General features: G+C 38.4%; 1 protein-coding gene across 1 annotated transcript in view; it reads left to right on the top strand.

The window, feature by feature from the left end:
• The window catches only part of LOC146138400 (cholinesterase-like), a 34,531-nt gene extending 17,184 nt beyond the window's left edge, over window positions 1-17,347 (top strand). Inside the window, exons 8-10 of the mRNA XM_083393471.1 lie at window positions 2,523-2,753; window positions 9,041-9,237; window positions 16,305-17,347. Of these exons, the coding sequence (XP_083249597.1) occupies window positions 2,523-2,753; window positions 9,041-9,237; window positions 16,305-16,438 (562 nt within the window). The 3' untranslated portion in view covers window positions 16,439-17,347. The remainder of the gene's footprint in view (window positions 1-2,522; window positions 2,754-9,040; window positions 9,238-16,304) is intronic.
• The last annotated feature ends 3,651 nt before the right edge of the window (window positions 17,348-20,998 follow it).

Here is a 20,998-nt window from a genome sequence, read left to right as displayed (position 1 = left end):
TATTTCTGAGGGGTGCCGCTAGCCATAAAAGGTTGACAAACACTGACCCAGAGGACGCGTATCCAAAAACAGAAAAAGTTCACAACCTAACAATGGATTTATGCGTTTTTGCCAACAAATCAACATTGATCGCGACCCGATAGCAACCAAATATATTTCTAAACGCTATAGTCGCAGGGGTAACCTATAGCTAACGCTCTGCAACAAAATATTATAGTGTGTACATTCTTCTTACGGACATTAAACAGTAAAGGAGCTATGCTGCAGCAAAGTATATCAACAAATTAAAGTCTAGGACATGGCGTTTTAGTTTTGGCCTAGAGTTTTATGGCGCTTAATCCGTGCAAATTGAAAACTTTAATTTAACGGGTTTATCTTTACGACCAAACTAAAATGCGTCCAACCTTAATGCGTCATACCAGCAAAGGGACTTTCCAGTTTGGTTGACAGCCTGAAGCGTACCGAGCGTACTGTGGGCCATACTAACGCACCGTCGCCGGCGACGATTTATTAAATAAGCAACCGCAGCCCCTTCCTGTCTAGTTTGCTTCACGTCGACTCATGCGGCGGGCGCGCAACGCAGAATTCCCGCACGCCAAAAATAGCTGCTCCGCCCTGCTATCTCAGTGCCCACCACTGATACAAATACCCTTGGAATTGCGGTTAGGCGCGCGTTAACACACAGTAGATGCGACGACGCGAGACACCCCTTGCTGCAGTATTGCAATGACTTTTGGGCAAATGACTTGACTTGACTTAAGACATTCGGACAAATGACTTGCGTTAAAATAAATTGTTTTCATTAGGCAATTATTTACAAAATTGCGCTATTTATCCTTAATTTTGCACATAAAATCATTTGCTTGCTTTATGCTGCGTTTATGTTATTTTTTGCGTGAGGTATTGCTCAAAATCGGACGAGTTTGCCAGTTTTCATAATTTCATGTTTTAGTTTATGTGACACGGGTTGACTTTAAGTTCAGTTGGTCAAACTATGAGTAGACTAGGACTTGACTTGGGCAACCGATGACTCGTTATTTATTCAAAAAGATTGACTTGGACATAAGTTATTTTATGACTGCCTTTACTGCGACTTGAGTCATTTCAAAATCGCTTGTTTACAACACTGCCTATAGCGGTGACCTTTCCCAGTGCTCGACCCGGGTTCAATTGGCCAATTAGCGAGATAGAACGCTAACGGCGAACGAGAAACGACGGCCGATAAGCGGTGGCGCAACGGAGACCGCTCTTAACCGCGCAAGCTGCTGCTGTTGCCTGATGGCCCTGTTTGTGGGTAAAACGGGTTCCAATATCGATTTTCGGCATTGTCGCTCTCATGCTAATTGCGTCGTGTCACCTTGGCCCGATCGCTGGCGCGCAAAAGCAAACTGGACACGCTGTCGGCATAAATAGCCCAGATCAATTTCAAAGCGGAGCTCCAGAGTCGACACAAATGTGCTTTTTACCGTTAAACCCGCTTGCACGTTATTATTAATTCATGTCAAGCAATTTGTTTTACGTTTTTTTTTTTTTACATCAGCAATAAGTGATGTTGGTATGTTTACTTTTTTCGTTTTTTTTCTCTTCAATATTTGCTAAAATGTTTTCCAAAACATATAAGGGTTTCTGGTAAAAAAATGATGCAAAACTGTGATAGTAATTTAAACCCTACTTGGCTACGATTGTTTTAGCAATAAAACATCTATTTTTTTTAAATGCAATATATACCTATTTAAAATGTCTTGATTTGTTTTTAAACATTTTTGTTTATTTGCGATTTTTTATAAAAATGTACTTTTAACATAGAATTTATGCCAAAAATCGATTTTTCGTATTTAATGTCTTGATTTTTGATTTGCAAATTACTAACTTATTTTGGCTTCATATATTGTCTAGGGACTTAGATCATTTTGCATTTCAATTGACTTGGGCTTAATTGATTTACGCAAATGTCTTGACTGGGACTTAGGTAATTTCAAAATAACTTGTTTACAAAACTGATGAATATAATCGTTCTATAAAATTACTAAGTTATAGAGCAAAGCCTGCATTGTTTTAGCAACACACGCATGCGTTACACAATCCGGGTGTCTGCTGGCATAATAACGGCGTCGATATCATATTATTCTATTACGGATTTCCGATACCGATGTCCGATATTTTGGCAATACATATCGCGATCTGATCCTATACCAAATGACGTCATTATAAACTTAGATTAAATGGAAATGTTTGAAGGTCCTGTTTCCAGTTCATTCCGCTCAAACTTGCTTTCGCGTTAAGAAGTGTAGTTACTTCCAGTTGCTAATCTTCTATAGTTTTAAATAAGTTAATCGTTTAAGGTAGAAATCCCGTTTGATTGAAAATCATTGCTGAAATTCCAATTTTAATTTGGTATCGGATCGGCACCCGAACCCTAATATCGTACAAGTGCCGATACTACCACTTAGCATCCGATGTCGGCCCCAAACTATAATATTACCGGACATACATATAAAATGTATACACGTGTGGTTTGGCAGGTTGCAGTCGCAGCTCTTTCCCGATCGCAAGGTCTACCTCTATCACCTCGACTACCGGCTGTCCAACAACCGCTGGCCGCAGTGGGCCGGCGTCATGCACGGCTACGAGATCGAACTGGTCTTCGGCCTTCCTATGTTCGGCGACTTCGAGCACGCACGTGGTTACAGCGACCTCGACCGCGTCGTGAGTCGCCGCGTGGTGCGCTATTGGACCAACTTCGCCAAGCACGGGTAAGTTTTTGCACAGTTGAGGGCCACTATACCCAATAAGCCCGGCGACTTCCTTCCAATTATGGATTTCGGCCCTCTCCTTCATTGGAGATAAGGTTGTCCGGAGGTGGAAGCTCTCCCATATTGACTTTAACAATAAACGGTAGCTTAAAGCATTCACATGGGTATAATATTTGGTTGTTTTTACATAACAATAATTTTATTCTGAGTTTATTCCCTAGAAAAATTGCAAAAGCGCTTGCAAACCATTGTTTGTGAGTTAAAGGAAAAAAACCTGGATTATATTTGTGAAGTTTTCGCTTCCTAGAGTTTTTCCTAATGTATGAGCTTCTCTTTTAAGTGGTTTTGCAATTCTTGTAGACCTCTTCGTGGCGTTTATTTCAGGCCTTCAATTAAGCTGAAACACTTTCGGAAATAAGCAATTATCAGCAGACAATAAAATGTAAAATATAGATTATTGCCAGATAATGTTAAACTGTTTATAAAAACAGGTATAAAACGTAAAATCTATTTTACAGAAATATAAATATATTTCCCTTATTAATATTTGAATAAGTAAATTGATTCTGCCTATTCATAAGGCGAAATATAAATTTCTGTAAAAATTTAACAAAATAAATTATATTTAAATAAAACAGTCTTAAGGTCAGACTTTCTATTACACACACCTGGTGTTTCGCTCGATTTTTACTTATGCTTTTAACGTTTAAGTATTCTCTGTCAATACACAATATTTTAGTATTGTTAGATAAAGAAAAACATAAACATGGAGATGAATTCTTCAAAATCACAGCCAGCGGGTTTTCTCCTTGTGCATTTACGTAGAATGGGTGACATTTACGTAGATAAGGAAAAGGGTGCTGAGTGGGCATTTATATACAATATATAACATACCTAACCATACGTACCGATGCCTACCGCGAACCAACTGACCGAAACGCCCTATTTCGGGTAGCAACTCATGTTTTGAAAGGCAATATTTATGCAAAACATTGCCGGTGCGTTCAGTCATATTTCTCTTAGCTATTGTGGAACACTAAGCCTGGATAAAGTTCAGGTTAATCTACGGTGTTCATATGTTATTGCTCATATGGATGTTTTTTCTGTTTTGAGTATCGCAAATCACGCTTGTTTACGTCAATAGGATTTGGTTGAAAACCTTGCGTATAACTCCTCTTTAATAACGTTGTTATAACGCCAACATGCTTGCTGCAACCGCTGGACATCTACTGCTATTTCGGTTTACGTTTTTTAAAAAAAGACAAAGGCTTTCTCAAGAGTTTCCTTGGGTTTTTGGGCCAACCTAAGAGTCTGTGCCGTTCTTATTTTGGTGGCGTTATTGAGTGACCGTGTTTGTCATCAGGGTGATGGGTTTAAATCAGTGCTGCTCAACCTTTTTCACGAGGACTCAAATACTAGTATCACAGTGAAGCTTTGCCGACCCAAGTACCTTCACTAAATTCTTCGCAGGAGAACAAAATAGACATTAGTTAGCGTTGTTGAATTTGAATTCAACAAGTACATACTCACATGTCTTCGTATTGCTTCTGCAGAGATACACTGCTTTAAGTGGAAAGTTACTGTCCCCTGAAATATGTCGAGAAAATTCAAAGCCCAAAGAATTGTCCTTGACCCACCTGGGGGCGCAACCTATTTGTTAGAAACATTGCTTAAAATGTGTCTGAATATAAATCAAACTACAGTAAACCGAGTATTTAGGCCAGGGCAACGTAATACTTATTAAGGGGCAACGCAATACTTCTTCAGGGGCAACTCAATACATCAAAGGGGAAACGCAATACTTCAAAGCTAATTTGCTAATTTTGCAAAAGTTGAGATACTTAATGCTGACCGAAGTACGCTGTAAGTTTTGTAGTTTAGTTGCGACTTTGTGTTAACGCCTGTTGCGACAAACACCCGTGCGCCATTACTGTTTTGCATTTGTCACGTTCCGTGCTCTAAATGCGACGAAACCTTATCCGGCTTTCCGTTGAGTTAGGAGATTCGGAACGAAAAATGTCAAAAAAATGCGCGATCCTTTTCGTTTCAAGCTGTTTTTGCAAAACATTGCCGGGCCGATGTGTTGTGATGACTCTTACGTGTAAAGGTCATATTCAATTCCACGTCTATCGTGCGAAGCAGCCGCGGATTTTGGGGGAGAATGTGCCAACTTGTTTTTCAGAGACCAATTGAATCCCCCTCGGCAGACTATCATCAAGTAATTGCTGATTTCGTATGGTTGGGGGTTGTTTTTCGGTTTGTTTCCAATACATCTCGGTTTGTTTTACAAGGTGTATACCAACTACAGAACCATCGTTTGAAATCGCGTCCTATTTTGCAACTCTTGCAAGATTCCTGTTTAAAAAAGAGCTAATGCGTAAGCAAAATTGAATATTTGGCAAAATGCCGTTTATTTTAGATTTAATATACGGGCATAACTACGCCAGAACATTTTCCCATAATTTATTTAAAACTTTGTTTTAAAAGTATCTTTGTTGTCTCCGCCCACTTCCAATAGGGCTCTATGCGGCTCATTTCACATTTCAGTCATAGTGTTGAAAAACGTTTTGTTTTTGAGTTCAACCTCGCTAAACCGCGTGTTTATTTTGAACGATGTAAACCGTTTGAACTACGAAAACCCTGTTTGTTAATGAAGTCCCACGACCTGTCGGGTTACCTTTTGTGGGTCAACTGTCATTTTTTTTGGATTATAATTGATGAATTTTGATGAATTTCACGGCGCTGTGCTTTGTTGTTTCGTGGAATGATTTTTACTTGACCTTGGTGAACATAATATGGCACATATAGAACACCTGTCCAGTTGCCTTTTGTGTCCGGATGAACAGCCATTTTGGGAACAATTAATGGATTTTAATGAACTCACGGCGCTGTTATATATTGTTACTAGAAATGAGTTTTACTTGACGTCGAAGAAGAAAATATTGCACTTATAATAGTTGCTTGAGTGGCGGCCTTTAATTTCGTCGCTTCGTCGATTTCAAAATTACCTCATCCTACCTAAGCAGCATTGCGCGTTAAGTGCACTCAAAGCTTTTCCCAATTTCACTTACGGAAACCCTGATGTAGCTATTGATCGAGTTACCTTAAGACTTGTCTTGCATCAACCGCTCTTTGACAGATTGATTGCATTTGTACATTTCGTTTCATTGTAACAACAGAGCTGTAACTTTAATTTTGCTGCGGCATTACATTAGCAAAGGGGTATCCAATTTAACTGGTAAAAGTTCAAGAGCCGCATTTAATACTTGTTACCCGGAGAGAAACACCTTGCACGTCGGTAGAAATGACGAACACCTTGTTTCTTTCTCATTTAGCAATATACATCAGCTCAGCTTGTTTTTTATTGTAATGTTGTACAATAACATGTTGGCCAAAGGGACAAAAATGTGATAAACTGTTATCAGAATATTAAATGTTATGTACAATAAAGAGCTATCACTTGCCTGTGAAACAACGTACGTTATATATAGCTAGAGTTCAAGGTGTTTTCAAGTTGATTATATCTTTTGTTATACTAATTTATACAACAAAGCTTGAATTTATTTGTTGAATATTCGTTGAAATTGGCGAATATTGATACCATTGAGTTTCATAAATCGGGTTTGCCCTTGATTTTATAAATAGTTTTGCCTTTATATATATATATATCAAATATATATAAGTTTATGTTTTACACACTGATTTTTGGAACTGAATTATCAAGATTCAAGATTCAAGATTCAATTTATTTTTGGGCTTCTTTGCAAACATTAAAAAAATATTATAAAGAATAACACAGGCACAGCGAAAGGACCTTTACGGTCATCAAGTCGAGCTGCCCATGTCACTTTAGTAATTACCTGTAGAGTATATTTGGTTTCGATCCACTAGAAAGTTGTATGCACAAGCTAGGATTGTTGGTATTCTTAATTTATTAGAAAAATAAGGGGGTTTAGAGCCCAATGGATTCCGTCGGTATCACACAGGACTTCCAACATCTTACATGCGAAATATTTTGGATTGATAAAACCAAAACTCTTTACGATCCTATCCAACCTTGAATTTAACTTTTAAAATACATAACATAGACTGCTGATATTGAGCCTTTATGGTCAGGAGAACTTTTCCCTATTTTAAACAGCCAAATGGCATTAATCTTCTCGTGGTAAATTTTTAATAAATTATAAATAATCAAGCGCATGCTGAAAGATGTGGTAACCGTAGCAAATTTGACCTTTCGCGAATAGGCTTAGCAAAAACAATAATTTTGGTTTCACGCCTGATATAAAACAATACCTGTGTTCGCCAATTAAATTTGGTTGCATCAAGACAACGTTTTATTTTGATTAAAAGTAACCCGTCCCAGCCAAAGCATAAAACGCGTCATACCATAAAACCAAACTGGGCACTTTTACCTATAACATAAACCCTGTACAATTTACCCAAAACTACTTTGTTTAATTAGAACAAGCGCACTTGCCAGATGCATGCAAAACACCGAGAAACGATTTTACTCGCGTTAAAGCCTTGGAGGCGCACTAACATCACTTAGACCAGCGGTTCCCAAACTGGGGTCCGTACAGCAGTTTCAGAGGGTCCGCAAGGAGAATTAGTCTTTAAGTATTTCAACATTAGGTTTTAACGAATATTTTTAAACATTATCTGTCATCATTATTGTCTTTAGGTATGCTTTATCATTCGATCATATAGCGTGTTTTCTGATGCCTATTGTGACATCATAAAGCATCTATTATACTGTACTACCTGCTATCAGCGAATCGTTCGTATTAGTCAAAAAGTTGTAACATTAGATTTAGAAAGAATCGTTACTGCACTAGTGTACTACAAGAAACCTGGGTCAACTGACCCTTGAATTTTTATAGGGCCGCGAAATATCGGAATAATTGCAACGGGTCCGCCAGGGAAAATTTTTAGGGAACCGCTGACTTAGACCATTGCTTGTCAACCTTTTTTGGAACAGTACACACTTTTACGTTCACTGAAGAGCTTGTACACCCCAGTCCACGAAATGGACTAAACTTATAGAAGCGGACACCCTGTTGTGCTGCAGAAAGAACTATTAACCTTTATGAAGAAGTAGTCAGTAGCTCACAATTATGATTATTTACAAGATAAATATTTGGTTATGATGGCACAAATAGAATACAGTATATTACAAGCTATGTACGCTTAAATCCATATTGTGCCCTATATTGTACACTCCAGTCTGCCAGTAATAAACCTGTTTTTTATTGTGATACCTGATCCCAGTGATCAGTGATCCTAGGCTTGTTATAATGTGGTATCATGTACACCCCAGTACACTCCATAAATGTGGTACATTGTTTAACATTCTGGTACACCCTGGCTGGGGTGCACAATACACCCGGTTGAAAAGCTCCTACTTAGGCCACTTTGGGTTCGCGAAAGTTCGACTTGTTGCAGCAGTAGCAACAGTCTTACTGCGGTCGGGTGGTTAGCCCTGTTAAGTCGGCCTTGTTTTTACTGCTGAATCGGCGTTAATCTCCGCGACATCAAACGAGGGTTTTTCTCTCGTCGCGTGGTCCCGCCGGCTCGGGGTGTCAGTTGGGGCCAGCGCATGGGGTCGTCGAACCCCCACCGGCGTCCCCGTGGTGGTAATCCGAACCTTGGGGGATTCGCGGAGCCCCGACCCACCGACGAGCTGCCGGTTTTTGAAAAGACATTCCGCCGGCAAATAATTCGCTTCGAGCAGATAATTGCGACCGCAATGTTTCTCCACACGATAGATGCTCGACCTCGTTCAAGTTCCAACTGAAAGGCACTAATCCCCTTCAAGTGTTTTCCGCCGTCTCGTTTTGGGAAAAAACATCGGCGCAGTAACGAGCTCCGGCTGGGCGCTGACGCCGATGCCGTGTGTGTTTTAACCCCGTTGAAGTGACTTGAATTGCGCGATATTAAAGAGATTGTTTTTTGGTAGAGATGGATTTGCAGTGCACGTATACAAGTTTTGTCGCATTCCGTGATTGATACGGGTAACTAGTAATTATTTATGCCATTGACGTGAACACTTTTACATGACTCACGCGCTTCTCGATAAATTTCTAATAAAAATTAGGTTTTTAAGCGGTTGTCTGAGTTTTACTTAAAGAGGGGATTTTCCCAATGTTAAGAGCTACCATGCGTTTAATAACTTTTAGTTAAACAGTTTTTGTTTGGAAACAGATCAATATGGAATTCGACAACTGGTTTTAATTGATGTCATTTAAAATGCCACAAACTAACTAGTGTGCAATTGGAACTTACAGGAACCCTAACGGATTCCAGGACGAAATGAATGAACAAGGGAAAATGTCGGATGATGACTTCTGGCCGGCGTTTGACAACGCGAAGCAGAACTACCTGGAGATATCCGACTCGACCGATTTCGTTCGACAGGGAACGACAAGGGCGATGCAGTGCGCGTTCTGGGAGCACTACATTCCCAGCCTCACGCTGGCCACGAGTAAGTGTTTACTGCTAAATATTGGGACAATCGGTAGATCGCAGCCATGGGCACTCTTCAATGCCTCCCCCCCAAACTGTTTTTGCCTTTTTAATTGTCGACATGCCAAACTTTTCTGGATTGCGTTTCTAGTGTGTTTTGAGCTATTTTCATAAACTTGTTTTAGCCCAAAGGCGTCGTGCGTCTCACAACACCATCGCAAATGAAATTTTTACAACTTAACGATATAAAGTAAATTTTTTTAGCTTTGCGCAAATCAAACGAGCTGTGTGATGTTTTATACATTACTTCTGCCTGACGTCACGTTTTGACGTAAGTTTGTAACGTCACCCTATGACGTAACTTTGTGACGTCATCTCTGAGAAGAATGTGTTGATGCCTATTAGGTCGTATAATGCCAATGCACATCCGATACCAGAACTTGATCGGTACCGACCATATGTCAAGTTGCTGTACACCGTAATTCATTAGTTTGCACAATGTGCGTTATTAACTTAGATGCAAGAAACATTTAGGGTTATTAAATTATGAAATTGATAGATATATGCAAAAAGCAACGTATTGTGTCTAGGATGAAGCACGGAGTTAAACGTTTGTTTTTTATCTTGTTTGCCATGTTCTAACTTTTTAGTTAACGATTCATAAACGCTTTTAAACTAAGAAGCAGCTAGTAAAAAAAGTGGCAAGCTTTTTGATTGTTATTTTATTTAAGACCCAGGCAAATTTTTAGTGCAATAAAATAATAAACATTTTGCACGATTAGTTTTTTTAGTTTCGTTTATTTGAACTGATTTATAAAGTGGTCTCGGAATGCACGGATAAATTTGCAATGTAAAAGCCTTACAGGTAAACCTGAAGATTTGTCATCACGCACAAGGCCAATACTTTTAATCAGTTATAGAAAAAAGCTGTGCCCTTTGTCTGTCACATTAATAATAAATGATCATCGAAATAATTTCACAGAAATGTGTTATTAGATTATTGGGCGCGTACAATATTTCTGTTTATATAGAAATAATATATATATATAATATAGAGAAATAAATAATTGAATATATATATTTTTTCTGTATACAATATTTTTTGTATATACGCAATGGATGAAAGCCTGTACCTTTAGTAAGAAAAGAGTTTAAGAAAGCAAATCTATGAAATTTATTGCTTTATGAAACATTTGAGAGTAATCAACGAGTCCTTGTCTGCTACTCATTTTTAGGAAACAATTTTTGTTTCAACGCCTTAAATGGCTAAGCAGAAATTTTGCGTAACTCCCATAGATCACTGTCAGCTCCTAAGCGCACGACTTCGCATTCGATTGTTTGTTTCGGCGAAAAAAACAACAAGTCCCTTTGCGTTGAGCTCCCCACTTGTTCCCACGGCTTGAAAAAAGCCACGAAGCGCCCTTTGCAGATGGCCGCTGCTGCCGGTTCACGCGAAATAACGTACAACGGGCTGGAGGTAAAATACTGAGGGGTCCAATTTCGTCTGGGAAGTCACTTGGCTGTATAGGGAGGCTACGCCAAGAATCGATTAGTTGATGTGCGAATAAGTCTCCGTGACGCGAGTTGTTCCGACACTAATCCGCTGCGGCAGGGTCGCTCTCCTAACGAGATAACTTTCACCCCACGGCCTCTGGCAAACTTACCCCGCCGCCGCAATTCGCCCCAGCGAAAACAAGCAAAATTTAGCGACTCTTATGAAAACTTCGCATCGGAGAAACTGTGAGCAAATCTCCGTCAAAGTTTGCGAACATTTTCGCGGTTACTTCTTAACGCAGAGTGCTCGCATTGCGCGGCAATTAGCGCTTGTCAGTTTCAATTCCGACTCATAAATGAGCATTTGTTTCAGGTCTGACGTGAGCTGGTCGCCCCACAAAATACCTCGCTCCTATACAGCATATTAATTTGGCGTTGTGAAACGTTGATCGAAGTTTACGGTTGAAACCTTATAATAGATGCAAGCGGTGTTCTTGTCTCGCTCGTTAAGGTCGCGTGGGGCTCTCACGACTTTGGATGACACGCGGCGAACGCGGCTTGCTTAAAAAAACACAGCTTTGCTAACAGGCTCGACGGCAACCACCCGGTAATCTAAACGTCTTTCTATATGCAGAGTGGGTGTTCTTTGACCATAATTGTGATAAGAGTGTAGAAAACTCATGGGCGTTTTAGGATCCAGCAATGAAAGGGTAATAATCGTACAAATTTGTTATGGCCCACGATATTTCTGAAGTTTTCTTCTCATTTTACACGATAATCTATTGGATGTGCAGTTATGGATCGACCTGTATGCTAAAGACATGGCTCATTGTACATTTTGATAACATTCGAGAGATCTTGGTGGAAGTTATGCATATTTTTCGTTAATATAATATACATAAAGAAAATATTGATAGTACTATTGGTGTAAATCATATATACTTCTCTTGAAGACTCTCTACCTGCTATAGGTGTCGTGTATAAAGCAACAAAGAAAACATTTTATCAACTAATTTTGGTGCAAGTTGACAAAACTCATCAAAACTATTGGATGCTTCGTAAAAATCATATAGCGCAATACATTAGGGTCTAGAATTCGGATATATATCTAAAACACCCTTAAATTAGCTGCCAATCTTTTGGTAAAAGTGAAGGATCGTTGTAGAAGTTCGAGTTTTCCACAGCTTAGTATTAGACCACATTATAGTGTCCCGATGCACACGGTTAGCCACTGTTTTGCCCGTCGTCAGACTAACCACAGCTTTTTTGCCTGTTTTTCGGCACAGTACACAAACGACATCAGCAACATTTAATTAATTTCCTCCAGGTGGCGCTGCGTGTGCTAAAAGCGAAAACATGCAGCCCGGCTTGTCACGCTTGGGTGACCGTGGGACGGATGACTGCTTCCTGCCACCCTAGAATATTCTCATCGTTTTTTTACCTTGATGACACGAAATTTCATGTTTAATTTTTGTTTTGATTTGCTAATTATGATCGCAAGAGTAATTGTGTGTCGCGAAAACGCACCTGCAATTAATTTTGAAATAACTGATTTGATTTTGTCCCGCACAGTTATCATAGTGAAATACTTTTCCAATAAAGAGCAGCCAAGTCTAACTTCAGCGTTCAGCATTTATTTAATTACCTTTTACAGCCCTGCACTTGTTTATTGGTCAACGTGCGGCGCTTGCACGTTAATTGAAAAGCCGGTGCGGTTAAAACTATGAATAATTCAGCCCGCGTACGTGACTAGAATAACCACGCAAATGTAGATGCATTAGCGCAAATTAAAATCAGTGTGTATACCAAAGCCTTACTACTGTTAAAAAAATATAAAAAAATAATTTTAAAAGGAATTTAAAGAAGTTTAGAGGTTTACTTTTATGGGAAAATGTAAATGGTATGGCTCGAAGCCCTAGCCCTCGTCCCCATATCAACATCATATTTACCCCCTACCTAATTTGAGTTTATTACTTTTGAATTCAGATGGCACTATGAAGTATGAAACTAAAACGTCATAAATCGTAATAGCACGTTGTTTTTTCATAATTTGCTGCAAATAGACGTTTCCACTACAGTAAGAAACCAAAAACACTGGTTACAAGTGATAACACTAGAAGCAGCGTATTGCGACTATGTGTAGCCTAATGCACTTCGTTTTTGAGTTTAGCCAGGTGTGCCTTGATCCACCTCTTGCAAATTGGAATTTGCCCGTATTATTATATGTCTTTTTACTCATATACATCCAGCAGTATTGCCCAAAGCCTCTTACTGAAACAATCTAAATTTTGAAAACAGTACAATTCTCATTTATCAATAAGCTAAGTTTCTTTTGTACTACAACATTTACGTGAAAGTAGTGGGAAACGACAATGAAAGGTTACTATATCTCACAACGTTTGATATCTCACTTATTTCTTGCCAAAAAAAGTTTAACGTAGATTTAATCAACATAATAATATAGTGTGTGAAACTGACTCATATTTTTAATGGATGGTAATAAAATAATTGAGTTTTCCCTGAAAATAATTTTAGGAGATCTATCCAAGTTCAACACTGTTAGAAATCCGAGCCAAGTCTAGGGTTCGCCGCAGACCTCGGGTATGGCAACTGGCGTCAGGGAGATTAGTTGAGCAAACATTGGGATTTTTGCCAAAAAATCGACTAATGTTGGTGAAAATCTCAACTTGACTGTTTATCATAAGGTGCAAAGTTAAAAAATCGACTCAAAGGAATTATGCATGCATAATTGTTCGAGCAATTTTAGTAGGATGTAATTAATGTTTTATTGGCCATAAATTTTCAGTTGATAAATTAACGGCCTTTTTGTTATTCACTAATAGGCCATAATCGAGTTTGTTGCGAATTAACTCTATTAATTTTAATATTGTTTTAAACAGTATGGTACAAACTATAAATTTAAAATAAAATCCTGACAATACCTCTACATCAAACTTTAAAAATTGTACATCCTAAAAACTCCAATCAATGTAAATTTTAAGTCTAAATGTAATTTTCCAATTGTTTAAAGTTTGTTCTGCTTTATAGAACCTTATAATTTAGCGTTTCCATGGAAATTTAAGTTTCTTTGTTTTAAATTGCATACTTTTGTCATATTTGCATTTTGGGTTGATTTTGATTTTTGAAGGTCCACCGGTCCGCAAAATTTGTTTTGAAATTTTACCGGTCCGTAAGATAAAAAAGGTTGAGAACCACTGGCCTACATAATAAATGATAATTAGTGACCAGGAGCAGATTCAAAATTTTAGTTTAGGGGGCTTGAAAAGTTTCAAACTAGGCTTATCAAGAAAAGTGAAGTTTTAAAATAGGCTTCACAAAGAAGACATCATGCAACTCCGTCTGGCTTATACAACTGGAATCGATTCAAAACAAATTCCAAAAAGCTGGCTGGAAAGCCTTCAAAAACATTTGGGTTTTTTGGGCGCAAATTGGAAAAGTGTTTCATTTATGAAACGGGATGGGATTTATCATAATGTTTCGGGTCAATAGGTAAAATAATGTGAAGGCTAAGCATGCGTTTATTTTATTGAAGTTTTAATTTGAAGAGACGTTGCTTAATTACAAAAGCTGCGTAATAAGACACGATGGAACCAACACTTAACTTGATTACTGCTAAATTAATTGGATTTTGAAAAGAGTCTTATCGTTAGCCTATTTGGTTGCATAAAGTGTGGAGAAATACATTGAGGAAGTGATATATTTTTATAGTTCATAAGCCTATAGTCTACTTGCCAAAGTTGCAGTTCGAAAATAAGCGTATTTTCATATTAATAGCTGAAATGATTTGTTCGCCGCGTACAAAATGCCTTCATACCGTGTAGGATAGTTTGGGCATTCATTCCATTGGCTGAAAATACTTGAGCAAAACTGACACAGACACTCTAGAAAGTAAATATAGATTTGCGCGAAGTTTAGGAAATATTTTACATTTAAGTCGTTAAAATAGGCAAAATAGGCAAAGTTTGAGGGAGATATGGCGTGGTGCCCCCTTTTATCCACCCTTGGAGGGGACACATTGCATGCATTCGGGGTCGGTTAAAAATAACCCGAGTCCAACTACCGATTTGGACTCCTAACCGGCCAAATGTTCTTAATTCGTTGAATCCCGAGTGCGACTGTTACGTCAAACTGCAGTATCTCTAATTTACGTCATCTCGGATGCCAAGCGCAGCATTACGTGTCTTTCAACTGTATTAATAAAAGCGTAAAACGAACAAAATATTAATACAATGAAATGCGGCCACCGCCTGAAACGATGGCAGAAACGTCATTAGAATGGTTTCTTGATGTTTCAAAAGCTCTCCCAAAACTCGACTGCCTTGATTGTTTTTTGGTTTCCCGAAAAAAATTGTTAAAGTGCCAAATGTAACTAATTACTAGGTGCCAACGAAAAACATGACACGATAAGAAATAAAGCGTGAAAGGTTAGTTGCAAATGTGGAAAATCGATATTACATGAGTGAGAACGATAAGTGTGAAGAACAGAAAGCGTACAAACGATAAAGCAAATAAACAATTCCACACGAAAACAATGAAATAATCGGTGCACCACGAGTCCGACACGAAACTTGGAATACTTTCGCTTTCACAAAATCTTTGGCTTACACTTATTTCTCTGAAACGAAAAATATGCTAAAAACCTGTGCGATATTTTACCTCCCAGGCGAGATGGACAAAGTGGAGAAAAGTGGAAGATGGGCTGAAAATACTTTGTCAAAACTGGCACAAACACTTTAGAACAGGGGTGGACAAACTGAGGCTCGCGAGCCACAATCGCCGGCACGTTTTTTGTGGCGCTTCTTGGCGAATTGTATAACTCAAAAAAATTGTAACGCCTATCAAGATACCGTTTATAAACAGTTCCCCCTTTTTTACTTTCTTTATGAAGGCGAGCATTTCGTTTATGACGTAACCAGGGCTGCGGAGTCGGAGTCGGACTTAGGACTCGGGACTCGAGGAGTCGGTTTGTTTTTGCTGGAGTCGGACTCGGGACTCGGGACTCGAGTAAGACCTTGTAAAACTACCCGAGTCCCGAGTCCGACGTGCGCATGCGCAGTACCTAATTTTAAAACTAATATGTCCGCCAAATGGAAATTGTAAAGGTGGAATATTATATGGTGGAATATTTTCCAACCATGTATTGTGAGTGAATGAATTATACGACAACCCTATAAGTGGATTGCTGAATATCAACGTTATTTTAGTTACGTAACGTGGCGGTATACAGGCTGTAGAGTCCGGGCCGTACTCGGGACTCGACAAAATCGCACATTTAGCCGGAGTCGGACTCGGGACTCGGGAGTCGGACTATGGTTTATTTTTTTGGCCGGAGTCGGACTCGGGAGTTGGACTCGGGTTATTTTTAACCGACTCCGCAGCCCTAGACGTAACACTAGACATAGAATAGAAACATTTGCCCACCTCTGCTCTAGAAAATAAATATAGACTTGCGCAAAGCAATATTTTATGGTGTATATATGGCCTGCTTAGCTGCACAAAAATACTTCCTTGCTCACCTTTCTGTTCAAAACGAAAATGTGATAATGACCTCTGCGATATTTTCACCCCCAGGCGAGATGGACGAAGTGGAGAAAAAGTGGAAGATGGAGTTCCACAGGTGGAGCCAGTCCATGGATTCGTGGGACCGCGCCTTCCGCACTTACTCCAAGGCCGAGGAGACCGACGGGTCCGCCTGTCGGAAATAATGCGTCACTACGCATGACGTCAGATTTTTTTTATGTTTGCTTGCGTTTTCTTATTTTCGTTGCGTTGTTTTATCTCTCTTTTATCGCGTTATTGTTTTTTTATGCGGGTAAAGCGACGTCGCGTTAACGTTTCAAAGCGGGGGTTCTGATCCTCTATATTCCCGGTTAGGTACCACCATAAAAAATAGTCCTTATCCCACTTAGCCTGATAATATATATACTAACGCAAGGGTAATACATTAAACTATATACAGTTAATAATTTTAATATCACTATCGCAAAAGCTTCAGTTGCAATACATAAAATCTCAACTAGCAACATGTAATCTCCTAGCCATCTTTCCATGAAAGGTTTCGTGTATCCCAGGTTAAAAACTCCTGTTCAATAGTGTTATACATGTCTTGCGGTGCTAATCTGGGTTTTGGTTCACTTCTGCAAAAGTCCATTTTCGGGAATAAGTTTTACGAAAAAAATTGTTTGACCGCGTGTTTAGGTCTAAAATAAGGTAAACAAGAAAAGTTTTTGACTCGAGTCTTCACTTGTTAATCAGTATTACTGTGTGGTGTACACTTGAGTAAATCGATTTTATTGCGTACATAGCAGTGTACCCATTGGAGCGTCGTGCCTAGCGAGAAAGGCGCCCAAACCGATTTCACCTTTTACACACTTTTAAAAATCTGACACAAGTCGCATATTCGGCCTTTGCACTACCTTTTGTTTGCGTACTGATTAAAGTTTGTTTTATTGAAACAGTTGGTCCAACCGAATACTGACACATAATGTTTGGTGAAATGCCTGACTCATATTTTCTATGGCCACAGAAAACATTTGATTTTTTTGCGTTATAAGTATGTGTCACAGGCTTGGACTTGCTCCTAAAGGGTTGCATTAATATATCAATCAGCATTTTCCGTATACGTTCAAGTTAAATAACTTCAAAAATCTACATTAAATACTGAATTATGATAGGTTGATGATACGTTGCTTTGAACCATTAATCTTTATTTTGAAATACGTGTGTTTTGCCCAGTGACCCGCTGATATAATTGATGAAATATTAGAAAATAAATGATGACGGCTTAACTGATTCTACAAACCTCGAAAAATTGCATTAAAGCGTCCATGAGAACTATATATAGCACAATAAAAGTGAAAAGAGTTGCGTAACAAGACGCAGCCTTCCAAGTCTCTTATTTACCTCTGGTTATCAAATTTCGATATTCGCGCTGGCAAAATTTGGCGCTGATTGAATCGTAACCCGATTCGTGTGGAGTATTTGCCGAGGCTTTGGCGTTGGCCGTATCAAATTCTGCAAACAAAATTAGTCCCGTACGCTTACTCGGCTTCACGGGGCTTCGGCGCCCGGGCCCCGTAACATGTGAGTCAAACTTCAAACGGTTAGAAAATCTAAATTCCCGCGTACGCGTTTAGCTGTTGAAATTCACTATAGCGGCGCACTGAATATTCGAATGTGTTAAACCCCGTGCGATTTTGTTTTCTTCTGGTTTTCTTGCCGAATTGCTCTGTTTGTTTTTATGAGGTTATTACGCGTTTTTTGTGTGTAACCCCTTGTATGTGTCTTCTCCTTTCGACACCTATCGTCGCACCCCCTGTATTTGCGCGCCATATACACAGTTTCATTTAACCTCAAGGTTTGGCGTTCAGCGTTTCATATATATAGGAAATAAACCAATAAACGACAAGCGGCGTTTTCCCGAATGCTTGCACTCTTAGTCGACAAATTGTCAAAGGCTTATTCGGAGTGCAGAGTGAGCTTAGAAGATCTAGGTATTAACGTTTCAAGATTGCCTAGGATAGACAACGCATTAGACCACAAATCTACAAGTGCGACAGTATTTCAGATTTCCTTACGATATAGATCCTGCTGTTTTAATAGAGTAAAACAATAGACTTACAAGTTATTATTCTTTAGGGCACAATTTAGTATAAATACTTTCAATTGTCTTACAGTTTTACTAATTTTTCCTGTATTGTTCGTTTTTTAATTGAAGTCCTCTTCAGTTAAATTAATAACCAATCTTTCATGCTGCATTGACACCTCATGCTCGTTCCACAAAAACAAATTGTAATGGTAGATTTTGTTGGTGTTGATTGAACAGCTTGAATGTTCATGGATAAATAAATAAACTGGCTGTAATCAAAGTAAAAAAAAATATAACTTAGGGTGAAACGATTCAGATTTATCAAACGAGATCGTAGTGACAATTCAGTCTGCAGGGACTGAGGCATTTTGTGTGGCATGACCATGTTTTATTGTAACGTCCATTTTAGTAAAGCAGAATTAGAATAACCTTTTTAATTATTAGCTTCGAATTTGAGTAAAGTCATAAACTTCGAGTCCCACAGTTGTAAACAGGGGACCCCATTCGTTCACTTGGGTTAATCGTTTTACGAAACCTGTTTATATTTCACAGCAGTGTTGTAAACAGGTCATTTCAAAATGATTCAACTTCCAGTCAAGTTATTCGTAAAAAAATTTTGCTCAAGTCAAGTTTTTTTAAACAAATCATAATTCAACTCATAATTATAGAAAGTCTATTCCAAATTAAGTCCGTGTCATAAAAATTAAACGTTAAACTTTTAAAATTGGTAAACTTGTTCCATTACGAGCCAGCACTCAACTAAAAAACACCAAAAACGCAACATATAGCAAGCAAATTGTTTTATGTAGAAAATGTTAAAATAAATACCCAAATTTTATTGAAAAATTGCTTATTGGAAACACTTCGTTTTAACCCAAGTCATTTGTCCCAAAGACATAAATCAAGTCATTCGTCCTAGAGAGTTAAGTCAAGTCAAGTCAGTTTTCCCAAATGACTTAAGTCGAGTCAAGTCATTTAAAACAGTGACTTAAGTGCCTTTATGTCAAGTCATTGACTTGTCATTTAATTGCACCACTGTTTCACAGAACCCATATATCTACAGGCTTTATCTCAACTACACCAAGGGTTTTTTTTAGATTTGGTTTGGGTGACCGCTAAGTAGTTTTGAGAGACCGCAAGTGTTTCATTTAAATACCAAAAAGTTGCAAGTCCGAAATTTGGGAAACCGCTGGAGAAATTTGGGGGACCGTTTTGGTCCCAAAAACACCTTAAAAAATACACTGATCTACACCCATGTGAGTACAGTCTGTACAGTGTACAGCCTGTAACTTGGGTTCTAAATAACCAATTATATAAGAAACATACCAGAATCGGTGTATTTTGTTGCAATTTATTGACAAGGGGCACAACAACCGCACACAACAAGATCTGCAACACTAACACGTATTACACTGCCGTAGAAAAATAAACACTGCACGAGGGCGCAAGAAAATGTTTTAAAGGGGAAAAGGAAAGGGTTCGTCCGGCCAAGGAGGAGATCTCATTAACGGGGACTCCTATCCCCATATACACAAGAAATATATTCAGTCCCGTCTCGACTGAAATTGAAGAAATGAAAAAAACAACAAAGCCATTGGAACTTTCAACCAGAAATATCGTAACAATATTTGGAACAATATTTAACTAAAATGTAAGCGGTGAAATAACCGTGTCGCATTATACGATAGAACGTGCTGCGGCGGTTATTTCTTATATTTGTACAGTTTCTGCCTAAACGGAAATTTGACGTAAAAGCACACGACAATGAAATGACTTTTCGATTTCGTGCTAATATTGGTTGAGGTTTCCAAACGGATGTGTTTCAATTTGCTTAAAACGCGTAGCGAGCTCTATAGAGCTGCCAACAACGCGGTTTTCAATGGAGGTCGTCACATTATCGCAGCGAGCGTCACACAGACACAAACAAAAGCAGCAAATCGGCCACAAACTAGTTTCGCAAAATATTAAAACTCTAGATCCAAAATATTAAAACTATATAAATCCTTAAATCGGGTTGTGTTTAATACGAAGAACGTCATGCTTTTTGTGGTCGATTTTCCTGACTCCTTCCAACATGGGTTGTTGTTTTTTTGACGGGCATTTTTTTTTTCTGGTCTTGTTTTCCAGTAATTGGAACCGAAGAAGTAATGCACTAATGCGACAAAAGCACAATACCTAACGCTTTAAGAATGGAAAATTTAGCAAAGCGTCATTTATTTGTTGAAATAGTTTTTCAATTATAAAACGTCCGAAAAATATGTTGCAAACCATAATTTTACTATTTTTTACTCTAACCTTATTAAAGACCATGAGGGGTAACGATGGCAGTTAAGGCTTGTAATAAATATTTCTAATATTGAAGAACGTTGAAAAAGTAAACACAATATCATTGTAAAGTATTAATACTGAATTCTGGTAAAATTGTAAAAAACAAAACTAAAGTGCAGTAATAATACAGATTAATTCGAAAAAATAACTAGTTTTAATAGAATTTGTCGTCGGCCTTAGTTTGTAATTTGATAAAAGCATTTTAAATGCTACACAGAGCAGTCAACAAAACGTATTGAAAAAAGTTTTCGTCTTTAATAATTGCCAAGTAAGTCTTTTGGTGAGAAAATCAGCACATAAATCGTCCACCAACGCACCGAGGTTACTACTATAAGGACGACTTGCCAAA

The sequence above is a fragment of the Ascidiella aspersa genome, chromosome 7, assembly GCF_963924565.1.
Source record: "Ascidiella aspersa chromosome 7, kaAscAspe10.2, whole genome shotgun sequence".
Taxonomy (NCBI): Eukaryota; Metazoa; Chordata; class Ascidiacea; order Phlebobranchia; family Ascidiidae; genus Ascidiella; species Ascidiella aspersa.
Note: the sequence above shows the minus strand (reverse complement) of the source record. Positions and strands in the feature narration are given on the sequence as shown.